Source organism: Armigeres subalbatus, chromosome 1, assembly GCF_024139115.2.
Source record: "Armigeres subalbatus isolate Guangzhou_Male chromosome 1, GZ_Asu_2, whole genome shotgun sequence".
Taxonomy (NCBI): Eukaryota; Metazoa; Arthropoda; class Insecta; order Diptera; family Culicidae; genus Armigeres; species Armigeres subalbatus.
Genome location: NC_085139.1, coordinates 277,771,679 through 277,792,979, shown reverse-complemented (window position 1 = coordinate 277,792,979; position 21,301 = coordinate 277,771,679). Strand labels below are relative to the sequence as shown.

The window sequence follows — 21,301 nt, the reverse complement described above, 5'->3', positions numbered from 1 at the left end:
GTTTTAGTGGGTCGGGAGTGGTGATCCCATCCCCACACTACCTGGGTTTGCCTCCCAAGGTGTCTGGTTGCGGATTTCCATAGCCTTCGTTAAAAAAAAAGACTGACTGGGGCACGGGGTCAATGTTGTACAACATGTCGGAGCTTATGTGGGGCCTCACTTCCAGCAACGATTACTGAGATTTCGGGGAAAACATATTTTCTCTAGTTAAAATCTGTGACGCTGCTGATCAATAATTTCACATACTAGCTCGAATTTGTAACCAGCTTTTACGTTTACCGTATCATAAATTTTGAATCACCCCTTTAAAAAAAACAGGAACACCGTCTCCGACCATAGGTCGCACAGGCTGAACAGTTAACACCTAGACAACGGACAGGACACATAACACCCAGTGGACCGGTGAAGAATTTTTCTATCACGAAAAGTGTACTCCTTACCGGGGCGGGAATCGAACCCACGCTTTATAGCCCTTGCGTCAAGACGATTGACGTCGCTAACCGCACGGCCACGAAACCCACAAATGAGGGTTTCGTGTCCCTTTTGACGTTTACAATATTTTTTTTAATAATTTGAACAAAGTACCATGCCTTGTTATATGGGAAAATATTAATTACTTACATAAAAAACCAGCTGATGATGGTCGAGCATTCATGAGAATCCCAACTTACTTTACGTTACATTTATTGGAATTGAGTATGGTGTCGTTCAAAAGAAATAATTAGTCGTTTACCAAGGCGATTTCCAATAGATTTCCTACCCAACTAACATACTATTCCAGTGTGGAGATGCAGAAGATTCCTCGGTCTGTTGCATCAATGAGTGTCAAACTCATTTTCCTCCCTAAGCTTTTCTATGTCCGCCATTGCATGGGTATGTATCTTGGGCGGCAAGTACAATGGATACACTATGCCCAGGAAGTCGATAAAGTTCCCCACCCGAAAACATTCTATACCAGACCGAGGATCGAACTCGCCATCTCCAGATTGGCAACCCTACGCCTTGGCTCACAAGGCTAACTGGAGACCCTGCTCTGAGACGTTCATAGTAAATTGAGGGCGGAATACATTCACGATCATCTGTTCTCTATTATTCCGTTAGTTCAACCAGTGTGGCCCCAGATTGGTCCATGGTTTTTCATGTCGTTTCAGTTCAATGGAGTTCCCAATATAAATGATCGGTTTCTATGTCTCGGCCTTGCTGTCGTCACTGCTAAAAAAATCACAAAAATAAGAAATGAATCAGTAGGTATTTTTTCATTGCTTCGTTTTTGATGGGATAAACGTCGTAGCCATGAGATGAACTCCAGGAGCAGTTCCCCTATTTTCCTCCAAAACCATAAGGAAAAACGGCATTATGCGATAGAATCTTTTGAGGCAATTTAATTATGAATGTACATTGATGGTCCCTCTTTATTTTGACGGGAAGTTATAAGATCAGTCCAGTCTCAGTTCACAACAATAGATGTGCGAAAAAAGCAAAAAACATCGTAATTTTTATAATTACATTCTCAAACTTGAACTGATAATGGAATTCATAAGCCCAAAAGCCGAACATCGACCCTTCAATTCAATGCGGTTTTAATTATGATAAGTTTATTCGACAGTAGAACAATTCAGATTCGAAAACAGTCGATAAAACTTTAAATTATTTTTCTTGTTTGTGAACTTTCCGTAATTCGATAAATTTTCCAAACATAAACCTTTTATTATTGATTAGTGGGTTATTTTTCGTTCTTCTGTTTTACGAATCTGGGGAATTACCATCATCTTCTCTGTAAAAAAAACCCATACATGTTATTCAAAAAAAAACATAATGCAGGTAACTTTTTTGCTTTATTTACCTGTTTATGTAGGTAAATAAGACGAGAGACTAAAATATCAATCTTACCATAGATAGAATTAAATAATGTGAAATACTTTCCCGTGAAGTAAGTTCGAGGAAGATCACATCCCATTGAATTGTCCAATTTTGCCTTGTTATTATTTCTCGGTTTAGATCTCATAACGTATTCAATTTGTTGAAATAAGCATCTCCCTCATTGTTTGTCAGTTTAATCAGGATTCCAAATTCAACGATTTGAATATCTTTGATTGATACCCCTGACACATTTTCTCACCTCAAGTTACTACAAGAGCATTCCTATAGCATTTGCTTATTCCATGCGAGAAAATGCAATATGCTGATTCAAATTCCCTCACCTTCCCCCACACACGCATTGTTTCGTCGACAAGCTCGTTAACTGAATCGTTTTCCCTTTTTTTCTGTTTTCCAGATTTTATCGCCGCCGCGTCAGCAGCAAAAGCAACAACAGCGGCCCCGTCACCGTCCGTCTCGCGTGCATCCTGCAGTACATATCATGCAGAGAGATACCGTCGCTTTACCGCACCGACTGCAATCGTACAATTTATGCTAAATTATCATAAAGACTCAACCGACCATAACACACCGCGCGGGGAGATTTATCAGCTTGTGCCAGTTACTACAACGACTGCCGAACCATGGCACGGGCACTCCCATTGCTGGCCCTGTTACTCACGCACAATTTGGCAAGTTCATTTCCGCAGCATCACCACCACTACACCGACTACGTGCTCGGCGGGGAACTAGTCAGTGGCGGCAGCGGTACCGGCGGGGCACCATCGGGAATTGGATCCAGCGGACCAAGTGGGTCCGGAGGCACGGGCACCGGCGCCGTCGGTGAACAACGATTCACATGTCCCGAACCGACAAGTACCGCAAGCGACTGCAGCTGCATGTACGCCAGCGCCGATTACGAAATTCAATGTCCCGTGATTAATCCGGAAATTACGGTGAAAATAAAACCCGGCATCTACGCGCAGATACAGTGCTACGAAAAACAGGAGTTTAGCGAACTACCAACGTTAAATGTTGGTAATACGACGCAGGTCAAAATCATCCATTGCCCATTGCCACAACGGCAATCGATAAAGCAGTTTATCAAATTTCTCGGCGTTAAACACGTGAAAGATTTTTGGTACCAGAATTACGGCAAAGATTTGGGAGTCCGATTGATCCGACAGCACTTTGAGGGTATGCATGATTTGGAAAAGCTTTTCCTCAGTTCAGGAATTGAAGACATCCAGCCGGATCTGTTCGCCGATTTACCGAACCTGAAGTGGCTCATTCTTCGAAGCAATCACGTCAAACTGCTTCACAACGTTTTCGATAACCTCACGAATCTGGTTATTCTGGAACTGGGCGCCAATCAGATCGCCGAGCTAGAACCAGGCCTGTTTAAGAATCAACGTAAACTACGACATCTCAACCTATGGCGAAACCAGCTTCGGAATATTTCCAAAGAGTCTTTCCGCGGGGCCGAAACGCTTCAAGAACTTGACCTATCCGTCAACGCGATTGAAACACTCAATTCCGATGTGTTCACTTTACTGCCGGACCTGACTGTGCTGAACCTAGGTTTCAACCGGTTTACGGTTCTACCAGCGAATCTCCTGTCCGAAAATCGTAAGCTGAGAGAGATCAAATTCACAAATAATCAAGCTCCACTGCAAACTCTACCTGATGGTTTTCTTGGAAATCTACCACAGCTGAAAACGGTTATCTTGAACCGGTGCAGTTTCACTTATCTACCCAGTTCGCTGTTCCGAGGATCAAGCGATATTACCTACATGGATCTCAGTTATAATCAGCTTGGATCAGTCCCAGAGTTACTTCTACGGGATCAGTTGCGACTCCAAGATCTGAATTTGGCCTTCAACGAACTGGAATCACTTCCAGAACGCTTGCTGGAAAACACCCGAGAGTTACTCAGCTTGCGACTGTCCTACAACCGTCTCTACAACCTTTCAGCGTAAGTTTTTTCTATGATTTATCATAGACTATAACCATTCTATAGACCATAGACCATAGACTATAATCATTCAATTATTAAAATTTCTTTCCACAGAAATATCTTTGCCTCTTTGGATAAACTAACAGAGTTGCATCTGAACGACAATTTCCTGCATGCCATCGATAGACTCACCTTCAGCAACACCAAAGCCCTCGGCAAGCTGTACATGCAAAACAACCACCTCTCCTTCAACGACTTCAGCTTCGTCCTTCAGGAGCAGGACATCGGAGACAGCGATGGAACGCCGTTCCAGTACTTGGAAAACCTGCAAGTCCTGAATCTTCGCAACAACAGTATCACCACTATCTTCCGTGACTGGAACTACAACAACCTGCTTCTGCGCGAACTCGATCTCAGCTTCAACAACATCTCTACGCTGTCCTATCTGAGTCTACAATTCCTCTCGCAGGACGTTCGGGTTAATCTAACAAACAACCGAATTTCGGAGATCGATCTCAAAGACATGGAACCCATAATCACCTCCCAGCGACTGCAGGAAGACAGCCAGATCTACGTCCACGTTAACGACAACCCTCTGAACTGCAACTGCGTCATCTTCTCGTTCGTACAATACCTCCTGAACGAGCTGGACAACGCCGTCTACCGAAGGATCCAGTTCGTTGCCGATGATCTACGCTGTTCGGAGCCCCAGGAACTACGGGACGTGCAAGTCTCGAAGCTTCAAACCAAGGATCTCCTCTGCCAGCTGGACCAACCCGGAACGGAAATCAAACATTGCCCGGTGAACTGTAGCTGCCACGTCCGACCACTCGATCGTGGAGTGATCGTCAATTGCACACGGCTCGGACTGACGGAGATTCCAGCGTTACCGCAACCGACCATGTTCGGTTACAACTTCATCGAGCTACACGTGGAGGACAATAACATCACCGAATTGCCGACGGAGAATTTGACCGGCTATGGGAAGGTCGCGGAACTGTACGCCAGAAATAATGCAATCGTTGAACTGGTTCCGGCGAATCTGCCGAGTAGTTTGCGAATACTGGATGTTACTCAGAACAAGTTCGTAATGCTGAATCAATCGGTCGTTGAGGCATTGAACGGCAGCAAAACATTAGAGAAACTGCACTTGAGTGGGAATAAGTGGCGTTGTGACTGCAGTTCAGCACTGTTCCTAAACTTCGTGCAACAGAATCACAGGAGGATTGCCGACATGAGTCAGATTATGTGCGACACTGGTGAAGAATTCAGCATGATCACGGTTAACAGCTTGTGCAACGAGAGTGTGACTGCAATCATAACAGCAAGTGTGGTTTTGTCCATAGTGGGACTGTTGATAGGACTGTTCACTGTGTTGTACTTCGTTTACCACATGGAGATCAAGGTTTGGCTGTTTACGCACAATCTGTGTCTGTGGTGGGTCTCCGAAGAAGAGCTTGACAAAGATAAGCTGTACGATGCTTTCATTTCGTATTCCCACAAGGACGAGGAGTTTATCACAGAACATCTTGTGCCTACGCTGGAGAAAGAACCAATGAACTTCAAAACATGCTGGCACGTACGCGATTGGATGCCTGGCGAACTCATTCCAACACAGGTGAGTTATTTTAGATTTTAATTGAATATGAATTGTAGTTTATGAACATGTTCTATTATTTTCCAGATTGCCAAATCCGTCGAAGATTCCCGTCGAACGATCGTAGTACTGTCCACAAACTTCCTCGAATCAGTTTGGGGACGAATGGAGTTCCGCACGGCCCATCTCACATCGATGGAGGAGAAGCGTTCCCGAGTGATCATCATCATCTATGGCGACATTGGTAACGTAGAAGATCTGGACCCCGAATTGAAGGCCTATCTCAAGATGAACACCTACGTCAAGTGGGGCGATCAATGGTTCTGGGACAAGCTTCGCTACGCAATGCCACATCCACCGACGGTCAAGGGTCTCAAAGGCAAAGGTTTGATTAAAAATCACCTGAAAAGCTCAGTCGACGATAAGCTGGAGTTGATCAAACCGATTCCAGTTACTCCGCCACAGCTGACGACTCCTCCCGCCGAAATGAACGGACACGCCAGATCGCCTCCGTTTACCATCTCGAACGGAAAAGTCGTCAACGGAAACGGTTACCACATAAATGGACATGTTATGAACGGCCACGCAAATGGTCACGTGAACGGAGCATTCGTCATCAATAGTAACGCGAAACAAAGTGACGTATGAGAAGGACCAGACTGAACACCGGACGCATGAGATTAGAAAAAAAAAAAGTAACTCTCGTCAGAGAACACGATCAGATTACAACCGAAAACATGTGATAAGAAAGACATAATATCAAAGAACCGAAAGCAAGCAGAATATTAACGAGTAGCTTAATGAAACCAGCAACGATTATTGGAGTAGACAATTTGATACGAAATTTAGTCTTTTAGAAGCGATCTCTGAAATTAGTGAATACTGAATCTGAACTGAAACGCGATCTAACGAAATATTAGAGCTTCGGAGGTTAAAAATTCAAACCCAACACTTTAGAGAACATTCTGTGTACATACGAAAATCTATTTATTTCTTAACGGAGAATCTCGAATTAGAAATTTTCAGTTTTAAGGGTAAACCATTCTAAATGTTTTCTTGTTTCGTCAATTCGTTTGATAGTAATATATGAAGATAGTATCCTACTTTACAAATTATTAGACGTCGTTTGCGTTTTTTTCCTTTTGTGTAGCTTTTAATAGTGTAATCGTCGAAGTCGAAGAAAAGAGATTTATTTACATATGTAATTTGTCCATTTCGTTTGATCAAAATTATTTTGACCAAATTTTTGTAAAAAAAAACAAACAATCTTAGGAGCGTATTTACTATAATCTGTACACAACACAACTAAATACAATGCTAAGAAACAAAGAACTAGATCGTAAGTAGTTTGCGTTTGAAACAAGTATCTGATTTAATCCCAAAAAAATGCATATTAAGATGATGTTAGTGGAATCGAAGTATTGAGATGAATCTATAACGGAAACAGTATGCAAAAGACTATCGTTAGAATAAATCTGTACATTTTTTAAAATTAAAGCAGCCTCTTGATATTTACAGATATCACAAGAAACAAATAACGATGGCCAAAAACTCGACTCCACAAGTGTTTGAAAAATTCGAACTCAATTGATAATGATAGATGATAAAAGAGAAGCATGTATCTTTCACAAACGTTACACGCCATGGAAAACAAGCTTATCGAAATATGATGCTACCTGGATATATGGTTGGCTACAGCGTCCATACGCCTAGGTCTGCGTATTGTAGAGCACCATAATCGTCAGTTTTGGTCGTCGTTCCTCTAGTTTCCCCCAACGTTCAGGCTTCCCAGGTCCAATTCACCTGCGTGCAGCCAGCGAGTTCGTGACCTTCCACGAACTCGCCGGTCTCTATCTAATTCTCTGATGAATATTGTTTTCGCTATTTTTTCTTCCGACATTCGCACATAGTAACCAACCCACTGAAGTCTGCCATGTTTTAAACGATTCACAATATTTTCTTGTTTGATCACTTGATTCAAGCGTCTGCGCCACACGCCATTTTTTAGTTTCCTCGGAGTATGGTTCGCAGCATTTTTTGCTCTAAAACCCCGAAAGCTTTCCGGTCCGCATCTTTCATCGTCAGAGTTTTAAACAGAACAGATTTCGTTTCAGTCTGCATATGCATGTGGTTACGCAGCAGCAATACGTCTTCTCGCCTCACGAGAAACGCCATTGTCACATGTCATAATCGTTCCAAGATCAACAAATTCTTCAACAATTTCAAGCACATCCCCATCAAGCGCTATTAAATTTTGTAATTTGAATGAATTCATTATTGCATCTTGGTAGGGGGAAAGACGGCTTTGGCAGGTTTTGTTCTATTATTGGCAGGGGGGTTTTTGTCGACCAAATTTTATGAAATTTGGCCACAATATTCTTTGATATGCAAAGAACGTTTAGGCCAAATTTGAGCCTAGTCAGTCATAAAAAAACCCTTCCAATAATAGAACAAAACCTGCCAAAGTCGTCATTCCCCCTATATGTCGATCAATTCATAAAGCTGAATTACGAATTTCTAGTTTGAGTTCAATAAAAATTTACATGAATTAATCATGAATTATGCTCAGAAAATAATTAAAAATGTTGGATCATTCCAACACTGCCGTTCTACGCATAATTGTTCCATGTTACCTTCGATGAAAAATTTCAAATTCGAGTCAATTATCCCACTGAAAAAATGAAGTTGTTGTTTGATGAAAATAGAGACTGAAAACCGTTTAAATAAGTAGTGATTCGTTTTATGTCCTGGAAAAGTAGGGTCTACACTCATAACATCCCAAAAATATTTATTAAATTTTAAGATTCAATCGATTCTGAAATTGGTAAGACCAATTGACTCGAGTTTGGTTTTTTTCATCAAATGTAACATGGGACAATTATGCGTAGAACGGTCATGTGGTTTCAAATTCGCTTTTGTATCGGTTGTATCGAAGAATCTAAGGGGAAATAAAATTAAGAAGGTATAGAACGCATTGCAATCTATTCAAATCGTTGATTGCATGTTAGTAACTTATAATTTTATTCTTATACCGTGAGCGTGCCTTATTCTGCGCGGCTCCTAATTCTGCGCACTTTGACACTGAAACATTTTTTTAAATTTTCTTCACTGTAATTATTATATTATTTACTTACATGTCATCAAAAAGTTTCATTTTCATTTTCATTACACTGCTTACATGTCATCAAAAAGTTGGGAATTTGTTATTGTCATGGGCAGATAATAAAGCAAAAAATTAGCGTTGATAACGGAAATATGAAGAAAAACAAAATCGGTAAAATTGAAAAATGTAAAAAATGGCCTCCATTAGCAGCAGTGCGAAAACGCACGTAAACAATTTTTTCTCGAATTTAGCATTAGCATTGAGCAATTCGCACAAATTCGTAGGTAAACAATTTTTTCTCGAATTGGAGCAAAAAATAATAATTGGACTCATTTTTTCAAAGCGAAGTGCAAAAGCAGATTATTTGTTGCTTCAATATGATGAATATCGGCTTTAAGAGTGTATTCTCTATCTTATAGAAAACAATTTATGTTGCGCAGAATATGGCACAAAATTTACTTTCTGCTTCTAATTGTGCAGGCGGAATGGATAGGTACAATAAGCCTGGCTTGTCAACCCAAATTGGACGTAGTAACTGTTTCGGCAAGCAAACATATTTCAAAAAGCTGGAATAAAACAAGAAGAGCAAAAAAATGCGAAGGTAGATTATCCGGAAAGAGAAAAGGGATATCTGCTACTTGGCCTTGCACCATACCCCTTCTACGGGTACAATCCGTAGGTCTCGGAAGCGGTCAAAGGCGTCAATGTTCCACGTTATATTCATATCTTGCTTCTTGATAGGAAAGCATGAATAAAGAACTGTCGAATGACTAGCTTTGGTGCCAAACCTGAAATGTCCCCTCTACGGGTTCCTTGGGAACAATCCGTAGGTCCCGAAGGCGGTCAAAACCGTCAATGGCCTATTTTATACTCATACCTCGCTTCCTGATAGAAAACCATGAAAAACGAACCGTCGAATGGCTAGCTTTGATGCCAAAACTTAAATGTCCCCTCTACAGGTTCCCCCGGGGACAATCAGTAGGTCCCAGAAGCGGCCCAAGGCGTCAATGTTACACTTTATATTCATACCTTGCTTCTTGATAGGAAAGCATGAATAAAGAACTGTCGAATGACTAGCTTTGGTGCCAAAACTGAAATGTTCCCTCTACGGATTCCCCGGGGACAAGCCGTAGGTCCCGAAAGCGGTCAAAGCCGTCAATGGTCCATTTTATACTCATACCTCGCTTCCTGATGGAAAACCATGAAAAACGAACGGTCGAATGACTAGTTTTAGCGCTAAAATTGGAATATCCCCTTCTACGGGTTCCCTGGGGACTATCCGTAGGTCCCGGAAGCGGTCAAAGCCGTCAATGTTCTATTTTATACTCATACCTCACTTCCTGATAGAGAACCATGAAAAACGAACGTCGAATGACTAGTTTTGGCGCTAAAACTGGAATGTCCTCTTCTACGGGTTCCCCAGCGACTTTAGCATCCGTCTTTTTGGTTGGTTTTTCATTATTGACGTGTCAAAAGACTTCTGGAATGTAATCATAATAGAATATCGGTCAAAAAGCTTGATTCAAATGAATTTGTGGCCTGGTCCCTCTTAAAACTCCCGATCGGCACCGATTCTAAACAAATGGCCATATCTCACTTGATTCTGGTCCGATTTCGAGTTTCAACATGTAGACATGTAGTTACAACACATCTAATTATGCCCTAAATTTGCCTATCCCAGTTGTTTTGGACATTCCCTGATACAGTAGCTCCACTGAGCGTTTTTTTAACTTCGAGGTATCTAATCTAAGTGTGTATATCACCTGACGAGCACTAATAATTTTCCCTGAAAAATCGACATACCTAATTCCCCACTCGGAGATTTCCTAGGTCGGACTGGCATTTCAACATTTGAGAAAATAGCATTGACTTTGCGCAATATTTGCATTTATGTAGAATTGGTCTTATTATTCGCGTTGGATTACATTTATTTCCATCTTCTTCTCTTATATATAAAAATGAAATGGTCTGTGTTCGTATCCGCATAACTCGAAAACGGCTGGATGGATTTTTTTCATTTCTTCATCAAAACATTCGTTATAGTTTCCGACGGGTTTATATGATATTTCCTAATGCAAAAATTACGAGTAAAGTTGAGCAAATCGAGAAAAACTAAAATTGTGATTTCTATGCGAACTTTGCATGGGCAGTTCGGAACGCACATTCTCGCCTACTATGCAGGACAACGTCTGCCGGGTCAACTAGTTCCATATAAATATCCGATTTACGGGATAAAAAATTGCCTTTTATCAATGGCGAACTTTAGTAAACAAGGTAAAACATGAACACAATAACCGATCTGGAAAGTTGTCTTACGGAAAAAATGGATCGTCGAAGGCAACTTGTGGCGATGGCGAACAATCGGATAATGGACTTGAAAAATGAATAAGATCTTTGGACGCGGAACAGACAAAACTCGATTTTCCGGAGGAAAAAGCGCCAGTAGGAAGATCGAGACCGTGAAGAGAAGGAGGAACTGTACCGCGATAATAACGCACGAATGTTCTATGAGAAGTTGAATCGTTCACGTAAGGGCCACGTGCCACAGCCCGATATGTGTAGGGACATAAACTGGAACCTTCTTACAAACGAGCGTGAGGTGATCCAAAGGTGGCGGCAGGACTACGAAGAGCACCTGAATGGCGATATGGCAGACAACGGTGGCGGTATGGTAATGAACCTAGGAGCACGCGCGCAGGACATGCGACTACCGGCTCCGAATCCCCAGGAAATCCAGGAGGAGATCGGCCGGCTGAAAAACAACAAAGCCCCTGGAGTTGACCAACTACCAGGAGAGGCACTGGCTAGAGCGCTGCACTGGGTGATTACCAAGGTTTGGGAGGATGAGGTTCTGCCGCAGGAGTGGATGGAAGGTGTCGTGTGTCCCATCTACAGAAAGGGCGATAAGCTGGATTGTAGCAACTACCGCGCAATCACATTGCTGAACGCCTGAAGTACCAGGCGGGATTTATGGGTCAACGCTCTACCACAGACCAGGTGTTCGCCATACGTCAGGTATTGCAAAAATGCCGCGAATACAACGTGCCCACACATCATCTTTTTATCGACTTCAAAGCCGCATATGATACAATCGATCGGGACCAGCTATGGCAGCTAATGCACGAAAACGGATTTCCGGATAAACTGATACGGTTGATCAAGGCGACGATGGATCGGGTGATGTGCGTAGTTCGAGTTTCAGGGGCATTCTCGAGTCCCTTCGAAACGCGCAGAGGGTTACGGCAAGGTCTTTCGTGTCTGCTATTCAACATCGCTTTGGAGGGAGTAATACGAAGAGCAGGGATTAACACGAGTGGTACAATTTTCAATAAGTCCGTCCAGCTATTTGGTTTCGCCGACGACATAGATATTATGGCACGTAACTTTGAGAAGATGGAGGAAGCCTACATCAGACTGAAGAGGGAAGCTAAGCGGATCGGACTAGTCATCAACACGTCGAAGACGAAGTACATGATAGGAAGAGGTTCAAGAGAAGATAATGTGAGCCACCCACCGCGAGTTTGCATCGGTGGTGACGAAATCGAGGTGGTAGAAGAATTTGTGTACTTGGGCTCACTGGTGACTGCCGAAAATGACACCAGCAGAGAAATTCGGAGACGCATAGTGGCTGGAAATCGTACGTACTTTGGACTCCGCAAGACGCTCCGATCGAATAGAGTTCGCCGCCGTACCAAACTGACAATCTACAAAACGCTAATTAGACCGGTAGTCCTCTACGGACACGAGACCTGGACGATGCTCGTGGAGGACCAACGCGCACTTGGAGTTTTCGAAAGGAAAGTGCTGCGTACCATCTATGGTGGGGTGCAGGTGGCGGACGGTACGTGGAGGAGGCGAATGAACTACGAATTGCATCAGCTGTTGGGAGAACCATCCATTATTCACACCGCGAAAATCGGACGACTGCGATGGGCCGGGCACGTAGCCAGAATGTCGGACAGTAACCCGGTGAAAATGGTTCTCGACAACGATCCGACGGGCACAAGAAGGCAAGGTGCGCAGCGGGCAAGGTGGATCGATCAGGTGGAAGATGACTTGCGGACCCTCCGTAGACTGCGTGGTTGGCGACGTGTAGCCATGGACCGAGCCGAATGGAGAAGACTCTTATATACCGCACAGGCCACTTCGGCCTTAGTCTGAATAAATAAATAATAAGACGTCGAACATTCGGAGATAGAATTCTTTCGGGATTCCATCGGCACCGGGAGACCGTTTGGGTGCGCTCGCTCTGATTGCAGACAGAATTTCTGCCATTGTTATCTCCTCCATGCACGCTTCGTTCGATGGGTCGTCTAGTGGGATAACACGTTCGCATGCAAAATCGTCCCCGTTGTTATTGCCGTCGTTTTCTGCTGCTTGTTCCGAGTAGAGGTTTGAAAAGAAATCAAACAGATTCTCCTCGATCGCTTGAGGCTCGACGACAATTTCATCTTCTATCTGCAGCTGCGTAATTAAAGTTTTCTTTCTTCGTCTTTCACCCAGCTGGAAGATCGACATCGGCTCCCCTGCTACGTGCGTCTCGTTAATTCGCATAAACATGTACGAGAAATTACGTTGCAGGGCCAACATTTCCCCTTTCAGACGGTTGATGGTGGTTATCATTTGTGGCTGCTGATAATAGCTGTCGTACGCTAGTCGTAGTTGCGCGTAGAGGTGCTGATGCGCGTCGTGGAATTCCTCGTAGACGGCTCGAGATTTCCACTTGAAAAAAGATTTGATTTTGGACTTAGCGTACGACAGCCACCAATCCATCCATGTCCCGTAGTTTCTACGTTGTCGAGTCCAGTATTGCCACTTATATTGGAACTCGGCAACGTTGTCTTCAGTGAGGAGATGCGGTCTAATGGCCCAGAATCCACGCCCGGGCTCGTGTCCCAGTGGGGGGAGACAGAGTCTGACAGTTAACGCTTTATGGTCTGTAAAGCAACAGACGTGGGTAAAAGCAGACTGCAATTTGTCGCGTAGTCCCCGGCTTACGTAAATACGGTCGAGTCGAGACCGTGCGTTTCGATTGATGTACGTGAAGCCGGCATCACGTGGACACAGCTTCTCCCATACATCGTGTAGCTGCAGCTGTTGGACGGCTGCTTTCAGGGATGGGCTTGTATTCGGGCTGGATGAGTCGCATGCACGCAGTACGCAGTTGAAATCGCCAGCGAGGATGACGTTTGCACTGTGGTGACGGAGGTAGTACGCCAGCGTGCCATTGAAAAACTCTTCTCTGCTCGTTCGCTGAGCAGTACCGGAGGGAGCGTAAATGTTGCAGATGGTCGTGTCATTCACTCGCAGCGCGATCAATCGGCTATCCAGACTCTTCTCCACGTGAGTGACCTGGATATGCTCCTTCACCGCAACAGCTGTGCCTCTCCTCGTGTGGTCTACATTAGCAAAAACGACGAAGCCAGGCAAGGAAAGCTGTTCGTTCTCGACTTCTTACAGACACACGATATCGAGGCTTTGGCTACTGATAAAGGTTCGGAGCGCGTTGAGCTTCGTGGGGTTCGTGATTGTTCCGATGTTGATGGATCCGAGGTTGTACGACGTTAGAGCCATTTATGGTAGATCCACGCCCTGCTCGTCGTCACCGTCATCGCATCGTTGTTTTTTGCCAGGTGGACGTCCTCGGCTTCGCCCGCTTCTTGTGGATGTTGATGACTCATCCGTTTCGTTGCCGGCGGTTCGGCTTTGCGATCGAGTCGCAGGCTTTTTAAACAAGTCGACCAAGGCTGCGTCGGCGCTGTATGTTTGTGTTTGCAATGACGACGACGATAAGCTGCGCGCGCTTTGCATGTGCAGTAGTGGGCTTGGGGACATCGTTCGTGCGTTGCTCGGCGGTTGGCTGACTGATATAATTGTTGAGCCAGACGGTTCGTTCTGACTCGCCGGCTTCGGCAGCTCGGGAAAGGCCTCCAGCGATGCTGGTGGTGGAGCGACAGTACGCTGTCCGACCGGGTTGACGATCGAAGGTTTCGCGCCGCTCGTCTTTTTCGGTTGTGGTCGTGGCCCAGCTTGTTTGGTAACGTTGGCGTAGCTCTTCTGCACCAGCAGTTTCTTGTTCTGCACACAAGAAATGCCAGAGTGGGCTTGCTCTTTGCAGTGTTTGCATGAGGAGATCTGCCCCTTGTAGACGATGTACGCCTGCTGGCCATCGATCGTGACCCACGAATCGATATTTCGCTGGATTAACATACGAGCCGACCATATGCCGAGCTCACGCAGCGAGATCACTTCGCCGAACGCACTAAGGAACTCGACGATCTTCTCTTCGGAAACGTTTTCCGGCAAATCGTGCACCTTCACTTCAACACTTCCATCTTCCATCGTAATTCGTAACTTGTGCTTCTTTCCCGCAATATCCACTTCATGTTTCTCGTCGTGTTCGTCCACGATTTTTTGTGCGAGCGTCAGGTCTTTAACCTTGACGAACGCACATTGTTCACCGCGGTGGCACTGGAATCTCACAACATCTTCCTTCTTCAGCCCTAAGACTGTGTGGCAGAAGCCATGCACTTTTTCAAAAGACGGCTTCACTGGGAAGCGCGAGTAATCTATACGAAACGTATTTTCACGCCGCGGCACGGACGAATGAACATATAAACCACTGGATTTAATCGCTTGACTTTCGGAGAACGCAATCGAAAATACGTCTGCTCGTCTCAAAAGCTGAGCGGTAACTGAATCAAAGATCCCAAATCTGTGAACGAGCGAAGTCGGATAGCAGTATTTCCCGGCGGTTTTAGTGCCGTAAATCGTCTCTGGCCGGTTGTGAACCGGCGCCATTGCCAACCAAGGAGACCTCGCGGTGGAGATATCACGAACAGCAGCAGCATCGACGAGCAAAAAGTGAGTCCGTTTCCCCACGAAAAATGCATAGAAAAGTTAATAAAATCTAGTTTCAAATTAATCAATTTCTAGTAGTACATTTTTCAATTTTGCTTGGCCCACTTCTTGTGTGCACCAAAAATCAAGTTTCAGCTCAAATTCTTCACGGCGCACCGTGGCGGGCCCTCATACAAATACCGGACAAAACCTGATATTGCGTTAAAAAATTCACCACAGAGTAATTTTGAAACGTTGAATTCATTTTGAGGTTAAAATGGCCCTAGGATCTAGAACAAAGACAGCGTCCTCATTCTAACATTGCACCAGTCAATTTCCCGCTTTGGCGCAGCTATGCGCAATTCACCACACTAACCACCGGAAAGTAGACAAAAAAATAGTGATCGCGCACGGGTTGGGATATTCCTACGTTGTGTAATTTTATAATGAAATAAGAGCGGGTTGCTTTCTCGTCCTGCCATGGCGGAGGTATGTAGACTATTTATTTCTCATATGCTTAGAACGAATCACAGTGGGTTACAAATACATTTATATGATTACATTTATTAGGGTGGGCAGAAAATACGTTGTTTTGCACGAACATACTCCCCCCCAAAACGAACAGTTTTTAAATACAATCACAAAACATGAGAACAATCATTACAAGCACTAGCACTAGCTTGGAATCATTTGGCACACGCACTCGCCATTGGATCAATGAATATATCTCATACAATACTGTGGCTGTCCAAGGAGATGAGATCGAATATTCTGCACTAGATGGCTACCTGGATGGCCGCACCATCGTAGTATGGAGTGGAGCAGTATTCATCCTGACTGTTTCGTGCTGCAGAATCCTTGTGATCATATAATCCATGAAGCGCGTTATCCAACTTTACTGTCCACTGGAGTTGAGTATCCCTTCTAGTTCAATACCGAGCCCATTGCTGCAGTAACGAAGTGAACTAGACAGTTGATGCTCTGCTAGATAGCTACCTACAAAGTCACACTATCGTAGCTGGAAGTAAACGGACGAGCTGCAGCTTTCTGTGGACGATTGATGATTATCGTCCGTAGGTCGTTCTGATTGTTTGTTTTCGGTCACGGCACCAATTATGATCGCGCACGGGTTGGGATATTCCTACGTTGTGTAATTTTATAATGAAATAAGAGCGGGTTGCTTTCTCGTCCTGCCATGGCGGAGGTATGTAGACTATTTATTTCTCATATGCTTAGAACGAATCACAGTGGGTTACAAATACATTTATATGATAACATTTATTAGGGTGGGCAGAAAATACGTTGTTTTGCACGAACAAATAGATTTTAATACATAACACCAGATCTTTTCGAATCTTTCCCAAAAAAGTTTAGTCAATTTCATTTTCAGATACATATTTGTTCGGGAGACACCTTACGGAATGAACTTCAACAAGACACCAAAAATTAAATTTACAAGCTACAATCAAAACATTTTGAAACTAGCTCATTCAATATATATGTTAAATTAAAAGAAATATGGGCTTCACGAAAATCACGAAAAAACTTTGAGGTTTTGTCCGGCTTTCCGCCACAGTGCGGTGGTCAGACTTTTACCTCGCGGAAGTGGAAAAAATAGATTAGACCACGGAATAGAAACACCAAGCCCATCTATAATTTTGCGGTTGAGGATCGAGTATTCCCGCAACTTGATACTTGCACCGGACAGTGGGTATCTCCCACGATAAACGTGCTATAACGAACTTATTTGCTGGCGGTCATAGAAAATCTTACCGATATGGTCCAACGAAGCACTGTGCTTACGGTGGATTGCTCCTTAATTCGAGTGCGCATTGGTTGGGCGCCCACCTGTTTCCTCCTGGTAGGTCCTCAATGTTTAGTTTCCAATATAAGTATTAGTAAAAAAACGTCCCATGTGAAAGTTTCGGACAAAGGTCAATATTGTGACATGAGTATAGTTAACCATTGAAGAGCCCTTTATCCAGTTATAAATGTTACACACACACAAACATTTATTACTATGTAAGACACTAAAGAGAAAGCCATCAATAAATCAGTTTGTTATAGATACGCGTCCGAGTAGCATATCATTCTTACATGGTGTCAGAATAGTCGGAAAACGAACGCAAAATCACGGTCCGGTGGCGCGAGTTGTGTAATAGTAACTGAAATTACTAGAGAAAGTGAATATGTCTGAGGAAAAAGCCATATTGATGCAGGGAGCATCAATTAAGCCCCCGAAGCCACTAGTGATTGAAGAAAATATGGCGGCGAAGTGGAAGCTTTGGTGGCGTCAATTCCACTGGTATTCAGTGGCAACGGAGCTTTCGCAAAAACCTATACAAACGCAAGCAGCTACCTTCCTAAGCTGCATCGGTGAAGATTGTGTGCGTGTGTTGGATACTTTCGGACTCACCGACGTGCAAGAAAGTGATATTGGTGTGCTAAAAGCAAAGTTTGATAGCTACTTCGTTCCCAAGTCTTGCCTCACATACGAACGTTATGTGTATGGGAAAATTGTGCAACAAGAAGGGGAACAGTTCGATGCCTTTTTGACGCGTGTGCGCGAGCAAGCGAAGAAATGTTCATTCAGTATTCTGCACGACTCACTCGTGAAAGACCGGTTGATTTCGGGAATGGTGTACGACAAATTAGTTCCGCAGCTTCTTGACGATGCGTTGGACTTGCAAAAAACCATCGATATAATTCGAAATTATGAGTTGTCCCTGAAACAGTATCAGGAAAGAAGAGGAGCTATCAGTAGAAGAGCTTTTCATTGGAAGTATTTCGGATGACGACGAGAGCTCCGAAGAAGCTTGGTACGAGGAAGTGAAGATCAAAAACAAAACCGTGGTGTTCAAACTTGATAGTGGTGCGGCCTGTAACGTGATACCAATTAGTGTAATCCGTGAGCTGGGATTTGAAATGTTTCCGTCCAAAACCAAACGACTGGTTTCATACAGTAACCACAAAATGAGTGTAGCCGGTGAAGCGCAACTACCGGTGGTTGTCAGAGGAAAGTTGAACACTGCAACATTCAAAGTGGTTGATGGTGAAGTTACTCCTATTCTCGGAAGAAAAACCAGTGTTCGTTTCAACCTTATTGCCAGAGTGGATCAGCTGAGTATGGAACAATCGTTGTTTCAAGGTCTTGGTTGCGTCAAGGATTTCGTCTACGACATAGACCTAGTCGATAACCCTACCTTTGTCACCTTTCCTCCACGGCGAATTCCTCATGCATTACGGCGAGCAGTGAAGGACGAACTGGACACGATGGAGCGAATGGGTGTCATTCATCCTATCAGTAAACCAACACCGGTAACAAACGCAATGGTTATCGTTAGGCAAAAAGGTAAGCTGCGAATCTGTATCGACCCTTCTCAAGTTAACCGTAACCTCCTCCGTCGAATGCATCCCCTGTCGACAGTTGAAGAAATATCTGCTCGTATATGCCACTCCAAGTTTTTCACTATACTAGATATGAAAAAAGGTTTTTGGCAAATACCTGTATCGGAACGATCGATGGAATATCTGGCTTTTTCAACTCCTTGGGGTAGATATACATGCAAAAGGCTTCCCTTCGGATTAGCGTCAGCCCCGGAAGTTTTCAAAAGTTAATGAACAACTTGCTTATGGGACTAGAGGGCGTTGAGAGTTCGATGGATGATATACTCATCCATGCCAAAACGGAAGACAGGTTAGAGGAATTGACAAGAATTGTTTTGAAAAGGATCGAATTGGCTGGACTGAAACTGAATAGAGAAAAATGTATGTTCAATCAAACATTAGTTAGATTTTTGGGGCATATTGTAACACAGCAAGGTCTACAGGCAGATCCGGAAAAGTTGAAAGCTATCATGCAGCTCAAATCACCAACATGTAAATTGGAATTACAACGCGTTCTAGGGACAGTCAATTACGTGGGGAATTCATCAAAAATCTTTCAGCCATTACCGAGCCTCTGAGAAAATTGTTGATCAAGGATGTCGAATGGTTCTGGGATCGTGAGCAAGAGGATGCGTTTTGTAAAATTAAACAATTGATGATTTCACCTCCTGTTTTAAGTTTTTACGATGTCAATGCCCCAGTAACTCTTTCGGTAGATGCGAGTTCCAAAGCTTTTGGGGCGGTACTGTTGCAAAACGAAAACCTGTAGCATACGCGTCAAAGTCCCTTACATCGGCACAAGAAAACTATCCACAGATCGAAAAGGAGGCTGCTGCGATCCGCTTCGCCTGTAATAAGTTCCATGAGTATATCTATGGAAAAGATCTAGTCATTGAAACTGATCATAAACCTCTTGAATCGATTTACAAGAAGTCTTTGGATAGGGCTCCTCCACGACTCAAGAGAATTCTATTGGACGTTTTGCAATACGATCCAAGGATCCAATATAAAAAAGGGAAGGACATTCCATTAGCAGACATTCTTAGCAGGGACGTAGACAACCATGATGCCCCAGAGGAAACGGATGAATTGGTGGTTCATATCTTGCTTCAAATGTCTCAACCTGCAAGACTCGAACTAGAGAAAGAAAGTGCAAATGATCCAGAACTTATACAACTTTCGAAGATCATTATGTTCGGTTGGCCAGATGACAGGCGAGACGTTCCAATCGAACTGCGCTCATATTGGAACTTTCGTGATGAATTGGCTTGTTACGAAGGTATGGTATTCAAATTGCACCGAATTGTCATACCAAAAAAGTTGAGAGCTAAGATGTTAGCGATTATCCACTCAGGGCATACAGGAATCCAAGGGTGTATAAGTCGGGCAAGGCAACAAGTATTCTGGATTGGAATGACGGCTGAGATAAAACAGATGGTGGAAGTATGCACTGTTTGTGAAAAGTATCGACGTTCGAATCAGAAGCATACAATTATCAACAATCAAGTTCCTACCTTGCCTTTCGAGATCGTAGGATCTGATCTGTTCCACTTCCATGGAGAGGACTATGTATTAATTGCAGACAGCTATTCAGGATACTTCGATTTTGAGCGCCTGAAACAAACTTCGTGCAGAGCAGTCATTGCAGTTCTCAAAAGATGGTTTTCTTGTCATGGAATTCCTCGAATCCTATATACTGACAATGGTCCACAGTACTCTTCAAGTGAATTTGCCAACTTCAGCAAGGAATGGTGCTTCGATCACGTAACCTCTAGTCCTCATTTCCCTCGTAGTAATGGATTGTCAGAAAGATTCGTTCAAACAGCCAAAAATGTGTTGAAAAAATGTTCAGAAGACAAAACAGATATTGATCTCGCTATGATGCTATTACGGAACACCCCAAGGGACAACGAGTTACAATCACCAAGTCAGCGGCTCATGGGACGACGTTTGCGAACACCTTTACCGAGCACGCAGAAGTCCTTGGAACCATCTATTGTCGACAGGGTTACAGAAAAGCTGGAAGCCAAAAGAGTACAGCAAAAAGTATATGCCGACAGAGGAGGTAAGGATGCTCCGGAGTTCACAGAAAAGCAGCATGTAATGATACGCAATACAAGGTCACGGATATGGGAAGCGGGTGATATCGAGAAAAAACTAGAACAGCCGAGATCTTATTTGGTGAAACTTTCAGATGGTCAGATAGTGCGCAGAAACGCCCGCGATATAAGAAGAACAATCTCGTCGCCGATTAACATTGAGCCTACGACTTCGGAATATAAGACTCCACCTCCGGATACCGATCCTGAAAAGTGCCCAACGGAAAGGGTACCACACATGCTTGCTGAGACAGTCGTAGAGAATCATCAAAGCGAAGAACAGGTGGGACAGCGCACAAGAAGTGGTAGACTGATTCGTTGCAGAAGAAACGACGATTTCGAATATTATTAATGCGGTTTTGGAAAGGGAGATGTGACATGAGTATAGTTAACCATTGAAGAGTCCCTTATCCAGTTATAAATGTTACACACACACAAACACTTATTACTATGTAAGACAC

At 43.7% G+C, this 21,301-nt stretch overlaps 2 protein-coding genes across 13 annotated transcripts in view; one reads left to right on the top strand and one right to left on the bottom strand.

Annotated features, from left to right (window-relative positions):
- Positions 1-6,908, top strand: part of LOC134207633 (protein toll-like) — a 265,471-nt gene extending 258,563 nt beyond the window's left edge. For both annotated transcript variants that reach the window (XM_062683376.1, XM_062683375.1), the window contains 3 exons: positions 2,276-3,832; positions 3,929-5,432; positions 5,499-6,908. In XM_062683376.1, coding sequence (XP_062539360.1) covers positions 2,502-3,832; positions 3,929-5,432; positions 5,499-6,059 — 3,396 coding nt within the window. In that variant the 5' untranslated portion in view covers positions 2,276-2,501 and the 3' untranslated portion in view covers positions 6,060-6,908. The remainder of the gene's footprint in view (positions 1-2,275; positions 3,833-3,928; positions 5,433-5,498) is intronic.
- Positions 1-21,301, bottom strand: part of LOC134207634 (cation-independent mannose-6-phosphate receptor) — a 614,852-nt gene that overhangs the window by 549,030 nt on the left and 44,521 nt on the right. The gene's annotated exons all lie outside the window — the stretch shown is intronic.